This window comes from Nomascus leucogenys, unplaced genomic scaffold, assembly GCF_006542625.1.
Source record: "Nomascus leucogenys isolate Asia unplaced genomic scaffold, Asia_NLE_v1 Super-Scaffold_285, whole genome shotgun sequence".
NCBI classification, from domain to species: Eukaryota; Metazoa; Chordata; class Mammalia; order Primates; family Hylobatidae; genus Nomascus; species Nomascus leucogenys.
The window spans coordinates 541,995-563,311 of NW_022095770.1; the positions used below are offsets into that span (position 1 = coordinate 541,995).

The following is a 21,317-nucleotide window of genomic DNA, read 5'->3' on the forward strand; positions in this document are numbered from 1 at the left end:
AGATGATCCCTGGATCCGTCCTGATTAGTGATGCTGTTTTTCTGGAGTTGGTCGATGCCCTGAATCAGTACTCAGATGAGGAGGAGGAAGGGCACAATGACACCTCAGATGGAAAGCAGGATGACAGCAAAGAAGATCTGCCAGTAACAAGAAAGAGAAAGCGACATGCTATTGAAGGTACATAGCACTGGCTCCCTTCTTCCTTTTTTAAAGTGACAGGGATAGGAAAGAAGGAAGAACTGGAAAGGTTTGTTGCCTATTAAAGGCTGTTGGTGCTTCTTGTTGGTTCACTTAAAAGGAGAACATCATCATTAACTGATAGCTTCAGATAGCTGTGACTTGGGTGAAGAAGAAAGTAGAAGAACTGATAGAATAATCATTGCTATTCATTTCTAATTATATGTGTTATGTGAAATTGGGATCATGCCAATTTATATATATGTATATAGCAAATTTTATATCCCTTTTTATTTAATCTTATGAGTACTTTTCCATGTCACTAATGTTTAATTTAAAATTTAATAGTTTAATTATACTGTACATTTTTTAATTATACTATATGTCCAGGGACATAGTGTATTCTCTTTTATTGTATCATAATTATGGTATCAGTGTAGTTCTTCAGCATCCACTTTATGATAGGATTCTTCTATGTTCAGGTTTCTCTATGAACACTCTTTTTCACCTCCAAATTCTTATTTTTATTTTTAAAATCTATTATTTATTATTTTTTTGAGACACAGTCTTGCTCTGTTACCCAAGGTGGAGTGCAGTGGCACAATCTCGGCTCACTGCAACCTCCACCTCCCTGGTTCAAGTGATTCTTGTGTGTCAGCCTTCTAAGTAGCTGGGACTGCAGGCATGCGCCACCATGCCCAGCTAAGTTTTGTATTTTTAGTAGAGTTGGGGTTTTACCATGTTGGCCAGGCTGGTCTCAAACTCCTGGCCTCAAGTGATCTGCCCCCCTCGGCCTCTCAAAGTACTGACTGGGATTACAGGCGTGAGCCACCTCACATCCAGATTCTAATTGGGACTGTGGATTTTGTTGTTAATATGTAGACTACTCTAACTTCCTTATTTACTGGTAGCATATATCAGATAAGTCCAGATAGCACTGATGTTTATATATCTCCAAACAATCAGTGGTTAGGTTAACAAAGCAGCTCTAATCAAAATGCTATGACAAAAGGAAAAAAGATCACACAGATTTGTTTGCATGTTCTGATAATCGCACTCAGGAGCTTTTTGTCATTTCCAATTCAGGCAACAAAAAGAGTTCCAAGAAACAGTTCCCAAATGACATGATCTTCAGTGCAATTGCCTCAATGTTCCCTGAGAATGGTGTCCCAGATGACATGAAGGAGAGGTAGGGAAAGCTGTCCCACTTAGGCCATATACAGAGTGCTCAGACAAAACCTTTATTCCCTCCTAATTTTTGGTTAGTAAAAAGCTTTGTTTATGGTAAGGGCATCATGATTTGCCCGCAATTTGATTATTTCTTGCTTACTCAATTACCTCTAAATGCCCCCTTTACTATATTAAGGGTCATCGTATACTGGCTTTTGAGTGAGTTTGGGCAGAGAACTTTTACTCTGCCGTTTTTCTGGAGAGTTACTCCAGCACCATTTTATCAAATCCTTCTCTCCCCTTACTTTCCAACATTTGCCCAACCCAGCATAATTACAGTGGTGGACCCACTTTAGTTATCTACCATTCTCTTATCAACCAGACCTATAAAAAACACCCATCCTCCCTTGGCAGACCGTAGGTGGGCTACTGTCAGTACCCAATCTGTATTTCCTCAGTGGAGGCAGTTCCTCGGAGGAACTCTTATCTCTCTTTTCTTAAATAGGTATCGAGAGCTAACAGAGATGTCAGACCCCAATGCACTTCCCCCTCAGTGCACACCCAACATCGATGGCCCCAATGCCAAGTCTGTGCAGCGGGAGCAATCTCTGCACTCCTTCCACACACTTTTTTGCCGGCGCTGCTTTAAATACGACTGCTTCCTTCACCGTGAGTGGGGCTACTCTGTTTGAAATGCTCTCCTCTCTTCCATCCCCAGCCACCATTTCCTTCTCTTTGTTCTGGTTTCTCGTAGAGTTCCTGGCTTCTGTTCTAACGTTTTACAAAGGGCCAGTTCTATTTTCCCTTGTTCAATTATAGTGCAACATGCTTTGCATGATAGGGACAGACTAACTACCAACTTATCTGTCCCTCAGTACCTCTTAGCTTTGAAAGCATTGTGTTGATGTCAGAAATGACTGAATTTTGTGCACCCTGATGGTAGCCATTTATATCGAATTCTAACTCCTACAATAGCTCTCTAATTCACTTTTGTTTCTTCCCATCTTGTCAAGTGGATAGACCACTGGCAACAAGACAGTTTTTGTTTTCCAGCTTTTCATGCCACTCCTAATGTATATAAACGCAAGAATAAAGAAATCAAGATTGAACCAGAACCATGTGGCACAGACTGCTTCCTTTTGCTGGTATGTTCTTAAGCTGTTCTGGCATTATTAACTTCATTGAAGATTGAGCAGGAAATGGTCCTCAGGCTCTCTGCCTCTGGGAACACAAGCCACGTGAGCCAGTACACAGCACTCTGGGGGTCATATAGCACAAATAAAACATGGCTTTTGCTCTTAAGAAGCTCCCCAGTTACTGTGGGACCGCTCTTAAGGAACTCCCCAGACATGGTAGGACTATAAAGTTAGTCTGATGGAGTGCAGATTCAAAGATCATTAAAGGCTTGCCTGCTCTAAATATCATCTGCTTAGATTTCAGAGCCTAAAACTGTATTGTTAGAATTGGAGCAAACTGTGTGCTGGGGGTGTGGGTATGCACTCTAGTTTCTTTGCTATCTTCTTATAAATGCATATAACTATGAGATGAATAGCACGTGATGATGGTAATGTCTTGTTGTGATCAACCAGATGGACTGTTCCCTGATGGACAGACCTTAAAAAGCAGCATAAATGGTCTGGCATACCTGTGGGGAGGCCATATACTGAGAGCTAGAAGGAAATAGATCAACTGAACTTGCCAAAGACACAGTTTGGCTTTTTACACAATAGGATGAGCCTAGGCGATGAATAAAATACCTTTATAAAATTTCTGCCGCCTATTAAAATTATATTATACAACCAGCCAAGTGCTTTTGGAACCATCTTTAGTGGGATGATAGATGGAAAGATGGTAGAGAATGCTGTTGGGCACGCGTGTGGAAAATGGGCCATACTGTAAAAGCAAAAGAATAGACGTTATTGGGTTTATTTTTTCCTAATGTGTATTGACTCCTTCCTATGTGCCAAGTATCGTAGTAGACCTTTAACATACCTTGTCTTATTTTCATCCTATAACAGTGTCATGAGGTAGAGGAAACTGGATTACGGAAGTTATATATTTCGCCTAAAGTTTGTTGATAAGTCAGTGGTATGGCAGTGATGAAATTCAAGTCAGGGTCTGACTCCACAGATCATGCTTTTAAAATTACTCCATGTTTTTCAGCCTGGCATGGTAGTGCACGCCTATAATCCCAGCACTTTGGGAGGCGGAGGAAGGTGGATCACCTGAGTTCAGGAGTTTGAGACCAGCCTGGTCAACATGGTGAAACGCTGTCTCTACTAAAAATACAAAATTAGCCAGGTGTGGTGGCTCATGCCTGTAGTCCCAGCTACTCAGGAGGCTGAGACAGGAGAATTGCTTGAAACCAGGAGGTGGAGGCTGCAGTGAGCCGAGATCACGCCACTGTACTCCAGCCTGGGTGAAATAGTGAGATTCCATCTCAAAAAAAAAAAATACGGCCGGGCGCGGTGGCTCAAGCCTGTAATCCCAGCACTTTGGGAGGCCGAGGCGGGTGGATCACGAGGTCAGGAGATCGAGACCATCCTGGCTAACACGGTGAAACCCCGTCTCTACTAAAAATACAAAAAAAAATTAGCCGGGCATGTTGGCGGGCGCCTGTAGTCCCAGCTACTCGGGAGGCTGAGGCAGGAGAATGGCATGAACCCAGGAGGTGGAGGTTGCGGTGAGCCGAGATCGCACCACTGCACTCTAGCCTGGGGGACAGAGAAAGACTCCGTCTCCAAAAAAAATAATAATAATAATAATAAAATGAAATTACTTCATGCTTAAAAATATATATATATACCATGTTATGTCAACATACCAGCATTTATATAAGTCAAAAGGGCATTGCCCTTCTCACAGTAGTCACCTTGATACCCTGTACATGTATTACAAAGATGCTGCCAATGCCTGAAATGTATGCATGTTTAACTTACAGAGATATGTACGCACAATTTTTCTTTTATTGCGTTTTAGGTTTGAGTGCATATTAAATATAATGCTGGACTATTTTCCCCCAACTGTTTATTAAGAACATTTTCAATCATGCAGAGTTGAAAGATACCTTCTTTTTGATTTGATAAGATTTTTTTCTGTATCTCCTTTCTCCATATATTTGTGTATGTATATCTTTTGCTGAACCATTTGACAATAAGTTGCAGACATTGTGATGCTCATTTGGTAAATGTTTCAGCATAAAGACATTCTCTTACATAACCACATTATTGCACCTAGGACAATTAACAAAAATTGTATAATATCCTCTATTACCCATTCTATTAATATATTTAATTTTTTTTTCAGCTGTACCAAGAATAGGTATTTTTGTGTTTTGTTTTGTTTTGTTTTGTTTCCAAACCAGGATCATCCAGTCAGGCATCATATTTGGTTATTATGTCTCTTTTTTTTTTTTTTTTTTTTTTTTGAGATGGAGTTTTACTGTTGTTGCCCAGGCTGGAGTGCAATGGTGCAATCTCGGCTCACCGCAACCTCCACCTCCCGGGTTCAAACGATTCTCCTGCCTCAGCCTCCCAAGTAGCTGGGATTACAGGCATGCGCCACCATGCCCAGCTAATTTTTGTGTTTTTAGTAGAGACAGGATTTCTCCGTGTTGGTCAGGCTGGTCTTGAACTCCCAACCTCAGGTGATCAGCCTGCCTGGCCTCCCAAAGTGCTGGGATTACAGGCGTAATAAGGCACCCGGCCTTGTTATGTCTTTTTACTCATTTTTAATCTCAAATAATTCTATCACTTTTAAAATCTTTTTAAAAGTTCCAGGCTGGTTGTCTTTGTAGGATGACCCACATCCTGGATTCATCTGTTGTTTTTTCACAGTGTTATTTCTTTGTTCTTCTGTCTCCTCTTACTTATAACCCAGAAATTAGGTCTGGAAACTTGATTTTATTTATGTTAAAATGTTTGGCCATTATATTAAAATGGTGGCTCACGCCTGTAATCCCAGCAATTTGGGGGGCTGAAGCAGGTGGATAGCTTGAGCCCAGAAGTTCGAGACCAGCCTGGGCAACATGGCAAAACCCTGTGTCTATAAAAAATACAAAAATTAGCTGGGCTGGACTTGGGAGGCTGATGTGGGAGGATCACTTGAGCCTAGAAGGTCATGGCTGCAGTGAGCTGAGATCATGCTACTGTACTCACCTGGGTGACAGAGCAAGACCCTGTCTCAAAAAAAAAAATATATATATATATACATATAATATATATTATATAAAAATACATGTAATATATAGTATATATTATATATTTTATATTTATATAAATTATATATATTATTTATATAAATTATATATTTATATATTTATATTTATATAAATTATATATATTATTTATATAAATTATATATTTATATATTTATATTTATATAAATTATATATATTTTATATATTTATATAAATTATATATTTTATATATTTATATAAATTATATATATTTTATATATTTATATAAATTATATATATTTTATATATTTATATAAATTATATATATTTTATATATTTTATACTTATATGAATTATATATTTTATATATAATTATATATTATATGTAAATATAATATATATTTTATATTTATATAAATTATATATAATTATATAGTATATATTTATATAATATGTATAATATGTAATATATATAAATTATATATAAAAATATATAAATGTTTAAAATAGTATAAGTGATACTGTATACTTCACACACAGCATAGGCACATAATATCAGGTTCAATTAATTTCAAAACTTCTCTTTTGGAATTTCCTTTAGGCCTTACTGTATATTATTCCAAATTCCAAATATAATGATGGTTAACCTTTTTTTTTTTTCATTTTTATTATTCAAAAAAGCTTCATTTTTAAATTGAGCTTTCTGACTCTGCTTGTGCCTTCAACATTTTCACAACAATTTTCTGCTCCTAAGGAAAGCACACTTGCTCCTGCACCAATACATTCAGCACACACGGATCCACCATAGACCCTGCTGACGTGCTTTTTTGTTTTGGACAATCTCATAGGAACTTTAGGTCTCACAGCACAAACCCCCCGAAGTCTGCTGGGCACACGCCACATGCAGATTTCAGTGCTTTCCCAACCCTCTTGGTATAAAGGTAACCAATTCTATTACCAGGGGCTCAGGACAGCCTAGTTTTGTTAAAGGCTATATTGTAGGAAAGCCTACATTTATCTCAAATGCTGGACCATTCTGAGTGCCTCTAGACAATGTCACTGGAAGATAAACCTTTATTTTGTAGAAATAGATTTAGTTTTCAGAAACAGCTAGAAGTCTTTGAAAACCAAGTCTGATGAGAAAATATTGATGATCTAGGTGAGTGATAATTATTTCATTTTTAAAAAAAGGGGGTGATAGCTGTAAAATAATGAAATAATATTCTTCTGCGTTTCATACACAGATTTGGGAGGAAGTTTCAAAATTAAGTAGTAAGATTGTACAGATTAAGCATTACACATTTTATTAAGGAAACAGAGAAAGTGTGGTAGAATGGAAAGAATAGTGGCCTAGGGAGACAAGGAGCCCTGATTCCTATACCCCTCTGGAACTATTAGCTGCATACTCTCAAGCTAGTTTCTTCCCCTCTCTGAATCTCATTTCTTCATCCATAGGAGAATGTGTTCTCAAATTCCAAACAACTAACACGCAAGTTAATTTTAGATACAACTCACTGGAAAATTGAAGACACAGATGCATAGATTATATCTTTTTTAAGATTATAGGACATTAGCTGGGCATGGTGGCATGTGCGTGTGGTCCTAGCTACTTGGGAGGCTGAGGCAAGGGAATCACTTGAGCCCAGGAATTCGAGGCTGCAGTGAGCCATGAACAGGCCACTGCACTCCATCCTGGGCAACAGAGAGAGACCCTGTCTCAAAAAAAAAGAAAAAATTATAGGACAACTCTTTTGTGAAAAAGTATGTTTGTAAGTTTTGTTAAGCAGCTCTCTCATTGTTATATGATCATACTTACTATATGGTACAGAGAAAAAGAAAAGACACTATTATTGTATTTAAGCACAGGTGTTGTAAAGATGAAGGTTTGTGATGATGAGATCAATATGGTGACAGGCCTGTTCCTATTTCCTGTCTGGAATGTGTGCACTGCAGGAAGGAGCAAAGGAGTATGCCATGCTCCACAACCCCCGCTCCAAGTGCTCTGGTCGTCGCCGGAGAAGGCACCACATGGTCAGTGCTTCCTGCTCCAATGCCTCAGCCTCTGCTGTGGCTGAGACTAAAGAAGGAGACAGTGACAGGGACACAGGCAATGACTGGGCCTCCAGTTCTTCAGGTACAATGAACAGAAAATGAAGACTTTTTCTTTCCATGCAAGGACTCTGGTAAACCCAGGATCACTGCCTGACACTTAACTTTACTACCTCTTAAAAATTATAAATTATTTCTACAAGTTTTGTAAACAGTAAAGATAGGGAATATTTTCTTTTCTTTTTTTTTTTTTTTTTTTTTTTTTTTGAGACAGTCTCTCGCTCTGTTGCCTAGGCTGGAGTGCAGTGGTGCTATCTTGGCTCACTGCAACCTCCACCTCCCAGGTTCAAGCGATTCTCCTGCCTCAGCCTCCCAAGTAGCTGGAATTACAGGTGCCTGCCACCACGCCCAGCTGATTTTTATATTTTTAGTAGAGATGGGGTTTCGCCATGTTGGCCAGGCTGGTCTTGAACTCCTGACGTCAGGTGATCCGCCTGCCTCGGCCTCCTAAAGTGCTGGGATTACAGGCGTGAGCCACCCTGCCTGGCTAATTTTTGTATTTTTAGTAGAGACAGGGTTTCGCCATGTTGCCCAGGCTGGTCTTGAACTCCTGAGCTCAAGCAATCCACCCACCTCGGCCTCCCAAAGTGCAGGCATTACAGGCGTGAGCCACCATGCCTGGCCTAAAGATAGGGAATGTTTTCATTCCTAACTATTCTACCTTTTAAAGTAGAATGAAGTACTTCTGAGTTTGTGACAAACTACTGATGACAACTGCATTCTACCTTCTTCTGATTCTGTTATTTCTTCCCTTCTCAGAGGCTAACTCTCGCTGTCAGACTCCCACAAAACAGAAGGCTAGTCCAGCCCCGCCTCAGCTCTGCGTAGTGGAAGCACCCTCGGAGCCTGTGGAATGGACTGGGGCTGAAGAATCTCTTTTTCGAGTCTTCCATGGCACCTACTTCAACAACTTCTGTTCAATAGCCAGGCTTCTGGGGACCAAGACGTGCAAGCAGGTACCATCTGGAAGCAGCAGAACAAATGGGCCCCTCCTTTCACGCGTTGCTTTGTCCAGGCCTTTGTCATCTTATCAGGCTGTGTGTCTGGGTCTGGAGAGAAGTTGTCTTAAGTTCAGTCCCTGATGAGCCTGTGCTTCTGTGAGTTTCCCAAACATGGCCCTTCTGCAAGTGCCAGGCCTAATGATGCTTGGGGACCCGCCTCCTCCTTGCTGAATGCTCATTTCTGTCTGGCCTCTATTTAATGCTTCTGGGTCCTACACTCTTTCGCTTCTTTTTTTTGGCTCTGGCCTCCTTTCTAAATGTGTACCCCTTTCCCAGAAGGGACTCCCAGGTCTTTCTGTGGCTCTTGTTAGCGAGCACACTGCTGCTGCTGCAGCTGCTGCTCCCTCCACCACTCCGCCAGCCTCCTCAGTCATTTTATTTTCCACATTTTCTATCACTAGATTATCTTTATTTTGTCTTTGAGACAGGGTTTCACTGTGTCGCCCAGGCTGGAGTGCAGTGGCATGATCATAGCTCACTGCAACCTCTGCCTCCTGGGCTCAAGCAGTCCTCTCCCCTCAGCCAACCAAGTAGCAGGGACTACAGGTGCAGGCCACTATGCCCAGCTAATTTTTTTTTTTTTTTTTTTTTTTTTTTGAGACAGAATCTCGCTCTGTTGCCCAGGCTGGAGTGCAGTGGCATAATCTTGGCTCAGTGCAACCTCCGCCTCCCAAGTTCAAGTGATTCTTCTGCCTCATCCTCCCAAGTAGCTGGGATTACAGGTGCCCACCACCACACCCAGCTAATTTTTTTTGTTTTGTTTTTTTGAGACGGAGTCTCGGTCTGTTGCCCAGGCTGGAGTGCAGTGGCACGATCTCAGCTCACTGCAGCCTCCGCCTCCCAGGTTCAAGTGATTCTCCTGCCACAGCCTCCCAAATAGCTGGGATGACAGGCGTGCACCACCACGCCTGGCTAATTTTGTATTTTTAGTAGAGACAGGGTTTCACCATGTTGGCCAGGCCGGTCTCAAACTCCTGACCTCAGGTGATCCACCCGCCTCGGCCTCCCAAAATGCTGTTATTATAGGCATGAGCCAACGTACCTGGCCATTTTTGTATTTTTTTTTTAGTAGAGATGGGGTTTCAGCCAGGGTGGTCCCAAACTCCTGACTTCAAGTGATTGGCCCACCTCGGCCTCCCAAGCCCAGCTAATTCTTAAATTTTTTGTAGAGATGGGGTTTCACCATGTTGCCCAGGTTGATCTTGAACTCAGGCTCAAGCCATCCACCTGCCTCAGCCTTCCAAAGTGCTGGAATTACAGGCGTGAGCCACCACTAGATTTTGGCCATCACTAGATTTTCTAATTATCACCCCCAATAGCTGAGCCTGGACCTCACCCTTCTCACTCATACCATCACAAGAAACACAGTTGACAGCAGCCACTGATGCTCCGGAGACAGGAAAAGACCACAGTGAGAAGACAGACTGACGAACAGGGACAGGGAGGCAGGTGTCAGGGCCAGTATGTCCAACAGGAAAGGAACCCCAATGCTTTGGCTTCCTAGCTTCTGGAGGAGACTCTGTGGCCTCTTCTTCACGCTTCCTGTACTGAGAACAATTAATAGAACCATGGACTGGGCGAGGTGGCTCACACCTAGAATTCCAGTGCTTTGGGAAGCCATGGTGGGAGGATCGCTTGAAGCCAGGATTTCAGGACCAGTGTGGGCAACAAAGTGAGACCCCGTTTCTACAAAAAAAAAAAAAAAGCCATGCTCCTGTAGTCCTAGTACTCAGGAGGCTGAGGTGGGAAGATGGCTTGAGCCCAGGAGTTCTATACTACAGTGAGCTGTGATGGCACCACTGCACTCCAGCCTGGCCAAGAGTATGAGACCCTCTCTCTAAAAAAAAAAAAGAACCATGAGCTGAAGTGCCCTTTGCTTTCATTTTGGAGCTCATACCTATTTCCCTGAGTCACAGGTTCTCAACATAACCATCTATGGATTTGTATGCAAGAATGTTCTTGTCTGTATTTTCCTGAGAATATTTGCAGTTTTCAAAGATCCCCCCCAAAGGGCCAATAGCCCCAATAAAGAAAAGGAAAAACTGAAAACCAGTGCTTTAAGAGAAAAAACAGATCCTATTGAAATGGCCAAGGCTCTGGTATCTTTATACTGACAGAGGGAGCTAATATTTAGCCCACTGAAACCATTCCTGTCCTGTCCTGTCCTGCCTTACACTCAGTTACACAAGGCACAGAGTTGCCGTTCCTAAAAAGAAGAAGATACTGTTGGTCACAGTCAGCCCACTCTTCTACCCGTGGCTTGGTAGAAAGAGTAGTAGGTGACAGCTTCTGACCAGGGGTGGTATTACTGTGCTCAGTATTTCTCCTTTCCTGAGTCAGGATAAATAATTAGGAATGAACTTCATGGCCAGTAACCCAATGTCCCAATGGCACTCTGTCTCTCCCTGACTGATGACAGGTTTGGTCAGCTGCCTGAGTTCCTCAGAACCCTCCCAAGGCCAGCACCCAGCTGAGCCACTTACCTGACCCCCTTGCTCGAGGAGTGACAGGCCCATTGGATTTCTCTTCCAGGTCTTTCAGTTTGCAGTCAAAGAATCACTTATCCTGAAGCTGCCAACAGATGAGCTCATGAACCCCTCACAGAAGAAGAAAAGAAAGCACAGGCAAGGGTTGGACAAAGTGTTTTGTTTTACAGCCAGGCTGTTCCCTGTGCTCTGACCTCCCCTTGGAGTTCCCATCTGCCTCCCTCTTTAGCAACCGCACAGGCTGTGTGAGCCCATCAGCTTGGCATCACATGACTGAGAGCCAGCCTCCTGAGTGCTCCCCGAGGGTCTGTGCCTTGGATCAGCCCTCTTCTTGTCCCCCAATGCTGTGGACCATGACATAACTGTCTGTTTTTCTATTTAAGCTTCTGGCCAATAGGACATGAGCTGGCCTCATGGCTCCACCCCAAAGCCATTTCTCCTTGTTGGTTTAGTTACCACCTTACCCATTTCTCAACTCTGACCAGAGTTTATTTATTTGTTTGGTTTGCGTTGTTTTTCTGTGTTACATGATAGCCTTTACTTAGCCTTTACTTAGGTTGGAAGTTTTTTAAAAAATTCTGCACCCTGGCTCTGTTCCCTAGTGACTATCACCTATTAGAGGAAGGGGCTGACACCACTTCCAGATACAGAAGGAAATCCCTGTGGCTCCTCCCTTTCAGTTCTTTCGGAGAAGATTCCTGAAAGGCCTTCCCACCTCCCCATCTTGAAACTCCCCCGTATCTCTACCTCCACAAAGACAAAGGGAGAGATTTGGAGAGAAACAATTGCTTTATAATAGACCAATAGGCTTGGGCTTTCTTTTGTTTCTGTGTTGTGTTCTTTTATGTTATTTGCTCGTTTGGGAGGGATTGTGTTTAAGTTTAAATCTTGTAGCACAGACCAGCTGGATTTAGGATGTACTCTAGCTTCTGTGTACCAAAGTCGTCCTGTTGAGGGGTTTGGGAACATACTCCCCAGTCATCAAACACAGTCCCTCAGAGCAAGTCACGTTGTCATTTACCTGCATTTGCAGAGCTCCCTAGGGCTGTGACTGAGACCTATCCTGCCTATCTTTTTCAGATTGTGGGCTGCACACTGCAGGAAGATTCAGCTGAAGAAAGGTAAGTTCTACCAGGGCATTCTTCAGCAGTTCAGCTGGAGGCCTCACTCTGTGGTCATCACCCTACCCCACCTCCAGCTGCACTTGTTGACCCTGTGCCACTTCCGCAGATTGCAGAATTCTCTGCAGCAACTGAGAACAGCTCAGCTTCTCACTGCAACTGAGAAGACCTCTTAGGAGGTAGCATTAAGGGCCTTGTGGTCTGTGATTTTTCTTTTTTTTGAGATGGAGCCTCGCTCTGTCACCCAGGCTGGAGTGCAGTGGCACAGTCTTGGCTCACTGCAACCTCTGCCTCTCAGGTTCAAGCAATTCTTCTGCCTCAGCTTCCTGAGTAGCTGGGATTACAGGCATGTACCACCATGCCTGGCTAATTTTTGTATTTTTAGTAGAGATGGGGTTTCACCATGTTGGCCAGGCTGGTCTCGAACTCCTGATCTCAAATGATCCACCTGCCTCGGCCTCGCAAAGTGCTGGGATTACAGGCGTGAGCCACTGCGCCTGGCCAGTATGTGACTTTTCTAGTGTGCCATTTGCTAGGTTCTAGACCTCATTTAATGTTTAAGAATAGCTTCCCTGTTGTCCCAGACCATCTCCACACCCTCCCCACAAAGTAGATCACCCCACTGCAGCTTATGAACAACGGTCATCCCTGTCTTCTCACTTCAGGTGCTAAATGTGTGTCCAAGGAGATTGTTAGGACCAGCCTCCTCTAAATCAGGGCAGCTGGACACTTAGGAGGGAAGACAGCTGGAGAGCATGGTCACAGCAGCGTCCTCCTCTGTTTTCTTTCCTAGATAACTCTTCCACACAAGTGTACAACTACCAACCCTGCGACCACCCAGACCGCCCCTGTGACAGCACCTGCCCCTGCATCATGACTCAGAATTTCTGTGAGAAGTTCTGCCAGTGCAACCCAGACTGTAAGTGTGCTACGTTTTCCATATAGTCTACCAAAATAGTCGTTCCCAGTGTGCCCTAGGCTTGCCCCGTTCCTGTGCCCTTTACTGCTTATGGCCTTCTGATATTCTCTTTGCTGTGTTTTAGGGATTCTACAAATGAAATAAGTGCATAAGATCTGGGAGAGTCGTTTCTGGAAAACGTTTAGGTTCATGATTCTAAAAGCAGCAATTACACAGAAATCAGATACTTTCCCAACTTTGTCTTCTAGGGGAGAATTAAGAAATGTGGGGGGCGGCAGGCACAGTCACTCACGCCTGTAATCCCAGCACTTCGGGTGGGCGGATCACTTGAGGTCAGGAGTTCAAGACCAGCCTGGCTGACATGGCGAAACCTCATCTCTACTAAAAATAAAAAAATTAGGCCAGGCGTGGTGGCTCATGCCTGTAATCCCAGCACTTGGAAGCCCAAGTCGGGCAGATCACTTGAGGTCAGGAGTCAAGACCAGCCTGGCCAACATGGTGAAACCCCGTCTCTACTAAAAATACAAAAATTAGCCAGATGTGGCCGGGCTCGGTGGCTCACACTTGTAATCCCAGCACTTTGGGAGGCCGAGGCGGGCGGATCACGAGGTCAGGAGATCGAGACCACGGTGAAACCCCGTCTCTACTAAAAATACAAAAAATTATCTGGGCGTGGTGGCAGGCGCCTGTAGTCCCAGCTACTCGGAGAGGCTGAGGCAGGAGAATGGCGTGAACCCGGGAGGCGGAGCTTGCAGTGAGCCGAGATCACGCCACCGCACTCCAGCCTGGGTGACAGAGCGAGACTCCGTCTCAAACAAACAAACAAACAAAAAATTAGCCAGACATGGTGGTTCATGCCTGTAGTCCCAGCTACTTGGGAGGCTGAGGCACAAGAATTGTTTGAACCCAGGGGGCAGAGGCTGCAGTGAGCCAAGATTGTGCCACTGCACTCCAGCCTGGGCAACAGAGCAAGACTCTGTCTCAAAAAGAAAAGAAATGTGGGACTCTTTTTTTTTTTAAGTTACAGCCCCAGTTTCCCTTTTCTGAATACTGTTTAAAAAATTTTTTTATTCAGATATTTTTTGTTTGTGATTCTGTGTATGTCGATTTTCATTTCATAGCTGGAGTTTTAATATCAGATAGAAGACAGGGGCCTGGATGTCAGCAGAGACATCTGGGTACTTATCTTTCACTTCTTATCCCACCATGCCCTTCCCAACTCAAAGCTGAGCAGTTTGATGGCAGTCCCCACAGCTTGCAGAACTTGGTGCCCAGGCAGTTTTGCTGGAGGAAATACCTCCTAACCCATAGCAGATAGTGATCTTAGCCACAGCAGAGAAGTGGTTGCGCTGGGTTGGGCAGTGGGTGGAGAAGGATGGCATAGAACGGATGCATTCTGTTCTCAAAATGATACTTGTTTTGATGGTGACAATTTACCAGTGAAAAGCACTGATTTCATTCTCTCTGGGGTACTCTCCACCTCAGTGGGAGACAGAGGATTGTTGGGGAATCTCTAGGGGACACTTCTTATTAGTATACCTGCTTTTTTTTATTTTTTTTATTTTTTTGAGACAGGATCTCAGCTCTGTTGCTCAGGCTGGATAGCAGTGGCACAATTATGGCTCACTGCAGCCTCAACCTCCTTGGCTCAAGCAATTCATCCCCCCACATCCATCAAGCCTGGGACTACAGGCAGGTGTCACCACACGTGGCTATTTTTTTTTAAATTTTTTGTGGAGACAGGGTCTCCCTATGTTGCCCAGCCTGGTCTTGAACTCCTGGGCTCAGGTGATTCTCCTGCCTTGGCCTCCCAAAGTGCTGGGATTACAGGCATGAGCCACCATGCCTGACCACACCTGCTTTTTTGACTCAAAGGCATGAATGTTGGGAAGCACTCAGTTTTCTATGGACAAAACTTGTGTATTTGATTATTGGGAAGGGAGCTTCCTCTTATTTTGCCAAACATCCTTGAACACAAAAAATTTACTTTGCTGTCCCTTGAGTCAACCACAAGCCCCAGTATTAGCTTATTTCCCTTCTAAGACTTACCTGTCTTCCCTTCCCAGGTCAGAATCGTTTCCCTGGCTGTCGCTGTAAGACCCAGTGCAATACCAAGCAATGTCCTTGCTATCTGGCAGTGCGAGAATGTGACCCTGACCTGTGTCTCACCTGTGGGGCCTCAGAGCACTGGGACTGCAAGGTGGTTTCCTGTAAAAACTGCAGCATCCAGCGTGGCCTCAAGAAGGTAAGGCCTTTCCTCAGGTCCCCACACCAGATAACATGGAGAGGGAAGGAAGGAACGGTCCCAAGCGTTCTCTTTCCACTGGTTCTTTTGAGGCTTTATATGTGAAAGTGCTTGATAAATCCTAAAAGACACATATTTACTGAACTAATAAAGGCTTCAGTCCCAGTAGGGTTTAGAAAAGTGGTTCCTGGCCAGGTTTGGTGGCTCACGCCTGTAATCCCAGCACTTTGGGAGGCCAAGGCCGGCGGATCATGAGGTCAAGAGTTCGAGACCAGCCTGGGCAACATGGTGAAATGCTGTCTCTACTAAAAATATAAAAATTAGCCAGGCATGGTGGTGCACGCGTGTAATCCCAGCTACTCAGAAGGCTGAGGTAGGAGAATCGCTTGAACCTGGGAGGTGGAGGTTGCAGCAAGCCGAGATCGCACCACTGTACTCCAGCCTGGGACAGTGAGATTCCATCTCCAAAAAAAGAAAGAAAAGTGGTTCCTTGAACTGGCCAGACAAAAAGGAGCTGAGAGCTGTATGCACCTTTGGCGATGTCTGTGTTTACCTCACACATCGCAGTGAATTCCTATAGACTAAGGCCCAGGAGGGCTCCATGGATAGAGGAAGAGAGATCCTATTTCCGTTCCTCACCACCTCCCATTTTCTTTTCTCTCCCAAGCAGAAAAGAATGGCTTAGACCTTTTTCTGCTTTCGGATCCTCTTAACAGTTGCTGGTTCTTTCCACCCCACCCCCACCACACATGTGCACATCCAGCACACACCCCCTACTCGTGCACACCCTGTAGTCTGAGACTTGGCCCCCTCTTCCCCAGCACCTGCTGCTGGCCCCCTCAGATGTGGCCGGATGGGGCACCTTCATAAAGGAGTCTGTGCAGAAGAACGAATTCATTTCTGAATACTGTGGTGAGGTGAGTGCTATAGTTTTAGCCCACATTCTTACTCGGGGGAGACTGGTGAGAAACTGATTTTCTGTGGGCCAGGCTTCTTTGAATTAATCTCTAAATAACTCAGCTGTGTTCTCACGTGGCCTCTTGGGGAGATCCCACAGAACCGTTTGCAGTACTGAAACCACTGTTCAACTCTTTGGCAACTCCAGACACGAGAGATGGGGGGGGCTCTTTTCAGCCTTAAAACTGGTTGGCCTGGGTGGGAATTGGAACAGCATAACTTGAGCTTGCTCTCTTATGATTCTCATCATGATACTCAGTAAGCATCCATGTGAGACACCACCCAGCCCTTTCTGGGGGCAGGGTACCATGCCCTGAGCAGGCAGCCCGATACTCCTATTTGTTATTTGTCTATCTCTCTAGCTCATCTCTCAGGATGAGGCTGATCGACGCGGAAAGGTCTATGACAAATACATGTCCAGCTTCCTCTTCAACCTCAATAATGGTATGAAGTCTCTTTGTCTCTCCCAAGGTGTTCTTTTTTTTCTTTTTTTGAGATGGAGTCTTGCTCTGTTGCCCAGGCTGGAGTGCAATGGTGCGATCTTGGCTCAATGCAGCCTCTACCCTCCGCCTCCCGGGTTCAAGAGATTCTCCTGCCTCAGCCTCCCGAGTAGCTGGGACTACAAGCACCTGCCACCATGCCCGGCTAATATTTTTGTATTTTTAGTAGAGACTGGGTTTCACCACGTTGGCCAGGCTGGTATCGAACTCCTGGCCTCAAGTGATCCACTCGCCTCGGCCTCCCAAAGTGCTGGGATTACAGGAGTGAGCCACCGCACCCGGCCCCAAGGTGATCTTTCTACCAGATTGCCCTTGCTGTAGTCCAAGTTTAGATCAGCTCCGAATCTTCCAGCAGATGCATAGAGCAAGGGGGCAGGATCACACTCGGGGATCCCACAGGCCATAGTGCCCTTGCTTTGGAAGAACCTCCATCTCTGGGTTCTGTTTGTAATAGGAGCACTGAGCACCTCTATCTGAGAAATCTCCCTGCCCAGTAGATGAGAAGATCCATAATTCAAAGAGGGACCCAAAGGGAGTGCTCCCACACAAGGCTGAATTCTGAGGCTGCATGCTTTCCTCTGCTTCTGTTAGCACACTGGGCTTCAACATTCCCATCAGACTAAAGTGTTTCTGTTACCATCTAACTGATTTTAAATTCAGGCTGAGAAGCTGTGGAGTTGCCTGCCGTGCTTATGGTTTTCCTTGATTTACTTTATACAGATTTTGTAGTGGATGCTACTCGGAAAGGAAACAAAATTCGATTTGCAAATCATTCAGTGAATCCCAACTGTTATGCCAAAGGTGAGTCCCAGTGACCTGGGAGGTGGGGTGGGGGATGGATGCCTCTTTACTGTGATTTCCATCTGTTGTTGAACCTTTTCCTTAGCTGAGCTATTTTTTGTCCAAAGATAATCATGATTAATATCTGTTATCATTTTAGGCCCCTCTCAATCTTAGTTTTGTAATCTGCTTTTTTCAGTGAATACATTATAAACACTTTCCCACAAACATGATTTAACCAGCCTGAGCAACATAGTGAGACCCATCTCACAAAATAATAATAGGCTGGGTGTGGTGGCTTACGCCTGTAATCCCAGCACTTTGGGAGGCTGAGGCAGGTGGATCACTTGAGGCCAGGAGTTCAAGACCAGCCTAGCCAACATGGTGAAACCCTATCTCTACTAAAAATACAAAAATCAGCTGGGTGTGATGGTATGCACCTGTAGTCCCAGCTACTCAGGTGGCTAAGGTACAAGAATCGCTTGAACCCTGGAGGTGGAGGTTGCAGTGAGCCAAGATCATGCCACTGCACTCCAGCCTGGGCAACAGAGCAAGACTCTGTCTCAAAAAAAAAAAAAAAAACCCACTAATAATAATAATAAAGATAATTTTTCTGCCATAATAACAGATCTAAAAGCATAGAGGCAACTACCATATTGACTACTTTCAAATTCCATTTGATTCATGTTTTCACTGGGAATTTGGAGAAAATCAACCCAGAAGCCTACTGGTTATTGACTTGGAGTTGGGTAGGAACCTAGCCTCGGGTTTATCCTGTTTGCAGTGGTCATGGTGAATGGAGACCATCGGATTGGGATCTTTGCCAAGAGGGCAATTCAAGCTGGCGAAGAGCTCTTCTTTGATTACAGGTGAGGTGCCAGTAATGGTCCTTGGGATGTGGCCCAGGAATTGGAAAGAGTGGCCGTTAGAATAGATTTGGGGGCTCAGGGAGGGTAATGGGGATGGAGAGAGTCTCCCGGTGAACAAGGCTGTGTCGCTTGCTCTGATACCTGGTGCCTTGCCTCAGAAGTGGGACCATCGTAAACAGCTGTGAAGGAGTGGGAGGGGAAGTGAAACTGGAGGGGACTCCGCCTTATCAATCACAAAAGTCATGAGAGTAACCTGGTTCCTCCTCCCTGCTCTGGGACAGGTACAGCCAAGCTGATGCTCTCAAGTACGTGGGGATCGAGAGGGAGACCGACGTCCTTTAGCCCTCCCAGGCCCCACGGCAGCACTTATGGTAGCGGCACTGTCTTGGCTTTCATGCTCACACCACTGCTGCTCGAGTCTCCTGCACTGTGTCTCCCACACTGAGAAACCCCCCACCCACTCCCTCTGTAGTGAGGCCTCTGCCATGTCCAGTGGGCACAAAACTGTCTCATTGAGAGGGGAGACAGAGGCAGCTAGGGCTTGGTCTCCCAGGAGAGAGAGTTACAGAAATGGGAGACTGTTTCTCTGGCCTCAGAGGAAGTGAGCACAGGCTGGGGTGGATGACTTATGCGTGATTTCTTGTCGGCTCCCCAGGCTGTGGGCCTCAGGAATCAACTTAGGCAGTTCCCAACAAGCGCTAGCCTGTAATTGTAGCTTTCCCCATCAAGAGTCTTTATGTCATTGGGGTGCAGGCAAACCTTTGTGGTCCTAAGACCTGGAGAGGACAGGCTAAGTGAAGCGTGGTCCCTGGAGCCTACAAGTGGTCTGGGTTAGAGGCAAGCCTGGCAGGCAGCACAGACTGAACTCAGAGGTAGACTGGTCACCTTACTACCTCCTCCCTCGTGGCAGGGCTCAAACTGAAAGAGTGTGGGTTCTAAGTACAGGCATTCAAGGCTGGGGGAAGGAAAGCTACACCATCCTTCCTTGGCCAGAGAGGGAGAACCAGTCAGATGATAGTAGTTAAACGGCTAAGCTTGGGCCCAGGAGGCTTTGAGAAAGCCTTCTCTGTGTACTCTGGAGATAGATGGAGAAGTGTTTTCAGATTCCTATGAGCAGACACCAGTGCCCCAGCTCCTCCAAAGTTCTGGCTTAGCAGCTACAGGCAAGCATTATGCTGCTATTGAGGAAGCATTAGGGGTGTGCCTGGCAGGTGTGAGCACCCTGGCTCACTGGATTTGTGGGTGTTTTCAGGCCTTCCATTCCCCATAGAGGCAAGGCCCAATGGCCAGTGTTGCTTATCTCTTCAGGGTAGGCGGGCACAGGCTTGGACTAGAGAGAAGAAAGATTGATGTAATCTGCTTTCCTGTCTGTAGTGCCTGCTGTTTGGAAAGGGTGAGTTAGAATATGTGTTCCAAGGTCAGTGGGGGGCTAAATTGCACGTGTTTAGGCTGGCACCCTGTGTGCAGGGCACACTGGCAGAGGGTATCTGAAGTGGGAGAAGAAGCAGGTAGACCACCTGTCCCAGGCTGTCGTGCCACCCTCTCTGGGATTCATGCAGAGCAAAGCACTTTAACCATTTATTTTAGAAGGTCTATAGATTGGGGTAGAGTTTGGGCTAAGGTCTCTAGGGTCCCTGCCTAAATCCCACTCCTGAGGGAGGGGGAAGAAGAGAGGGTGGGAGATTCTCCTCCAGTCCTGTCTCATCTCCTGGGAGAGGCAGAGGAGTGAGCTTCACACAGAAGAATTTCATGTGAATGGGGCCAGCAAGAGCTGCCCTGTGTCCATGGCGGGTGTGCCGGGCTGGCTGGGAACAAGGAGCAGTGTGTTGAGTAGAAAGGGCGTGGGCGGGTATAGATTGGCCTGGGAGTGTTACAGTAGGGAGCAGGCTTCTCCCTTCTTTCTGGGACTCAGAGCCCCCCTTCTTCCCACTCCACTGGTTATCCCATGAAGGAAGAAGTGGGGTTCCCCCTGACCCAGCTGCCTCTTACGGTTTGGTGTGGGACATGCACACACACTCACATGCTCTCACTCACCACACTGGAGGGCACACATGCAGCCCGCACCCAGCAACTCCTGACAGAAAGCTCCTCCCACCCAAACGGGCCAGGCCCCAGCATGGTCGTGAAATCTGCATCCACCTTGGTTTGTATTCATTGTGCACATCAGGGATACCCTCAAGCTGGACTGTGGGCTCCAAATTACTCATAGAGGAGAAAACCAGAGAAAGATGAAGAGGAGGAGTTAGGTCTGTTTGAAATGCCAGGGGCTCGCCATGAGGAATAGGTGAAAAAAAACTTTTCACCAGCCTTTGAGAGACTAGACTGACCCTACCCTTCCTTCAGTGAGCAGAATCACTGTGGTCAGTCTCCTCCTGTCCCAGCTTCAGTTCATGAATACTCCTGTTCCTCCAGTTTCCCATCCTTTGTCCCTGCTGTCCCCCACTTTTAAAGATGGGTCTCAACCCCTCCCCACCACGTCATGATGGATGGGGCAAGGTGGTGGGGACTGGGGGAGCCTGGTATACATGCGGCTTCATTGCCAATAAATTTCATGCACTTTAAAGTCCTGTGGCTTGTGACCTCTTATCGGAATAAAGTGTTAGAATCCATTTTGGCAAGTTGTGTACTGTGTGCTTTGGGGCTGGAAGGATCCAGGGATGGGGTCCGGGAGCAGGTCGGGCCGAAGCATCAGCATTCTGATCCCCACTTACCCACTGAGATCTGGGAAAGGGAGAGATGGGGGGTCTGGCAAGAGCCAGTCAGTCAAGTCCCTGGAAGGTGATGCAAGGATTCTGAGAGTTCCTTC

The 21,317-nt window shown here is 45.4% G+C and overlaps 1 protein-coding gene across 3 annotated transcripts in view; it reads left to right on the forward strand.

Annotated features, from left to right (window-relative positions):
• Positions 1-21,120, forward strand: part of EZH1 (enhancer of zeste 1 polycomb repressive complex 2 subunit) — a 46,669-nt gene extending 25,549 nt beyond the window's left edge. For 2 of the 3 annotated variants that reach the window (XM_030808331.1, XM_030808330.1), the window contains 15 exons: positions 1-177; positions 1,264-1,366; positions 1,853-2,016; positions 2,401-2,492; positions 7,478-7,658; positions 8,393-8,589; positions 11,167-11,258; positions 12,201-12,241; positions 13,035-13,160; positions 15,227-15,405; positions 16,227-16,322; positions 16,725-16,806; positions 17,583-17,663; positions 18,427-18,511; positions 18,793-21,077. In XM_030808331.1, the coding sequence (XP_030664191.1) occupies positions 1-177; positions 1,264-1,366; positions 1,853-2,016; positions 2,401-2,492; positions 7,478-7,658; positions 8,393-8,589; positions 11,167-11,258; positions 12,201-12,241; positions 13,035-13,160; positions 15,227-15,405; positions 16,227-16,322; positions 16,725-16,806; positions 17,583-17,663; positions 18,427-18,511; positions 18,793-18,853 (1,757 nt within the window). In that variant the 3' untranslated portion in view covers positions 18,854-21,077. Of the gene's footprint in view, positions 178-1,263; positions 1,367-1,852; positions 2,017-2,400; positions 2,493-7,477; positions 7,659-8,392; positions 8,590-11,166; positions 11,259-12,200; positions 12,242-13,034; positions 13,161-15,226; positions 15,406-16,226; positions 16,323-16,724; positions 16,807-17,582; positions 17,664-18,426; positions 18,512-18,792 lie in introns of all 3 variants that reach the window. The other variant, XM_030808329.1, reaches the window with a different exon arrangement.
• Positions 21,121-21,317: the final 197 nt, after the last annotated feature.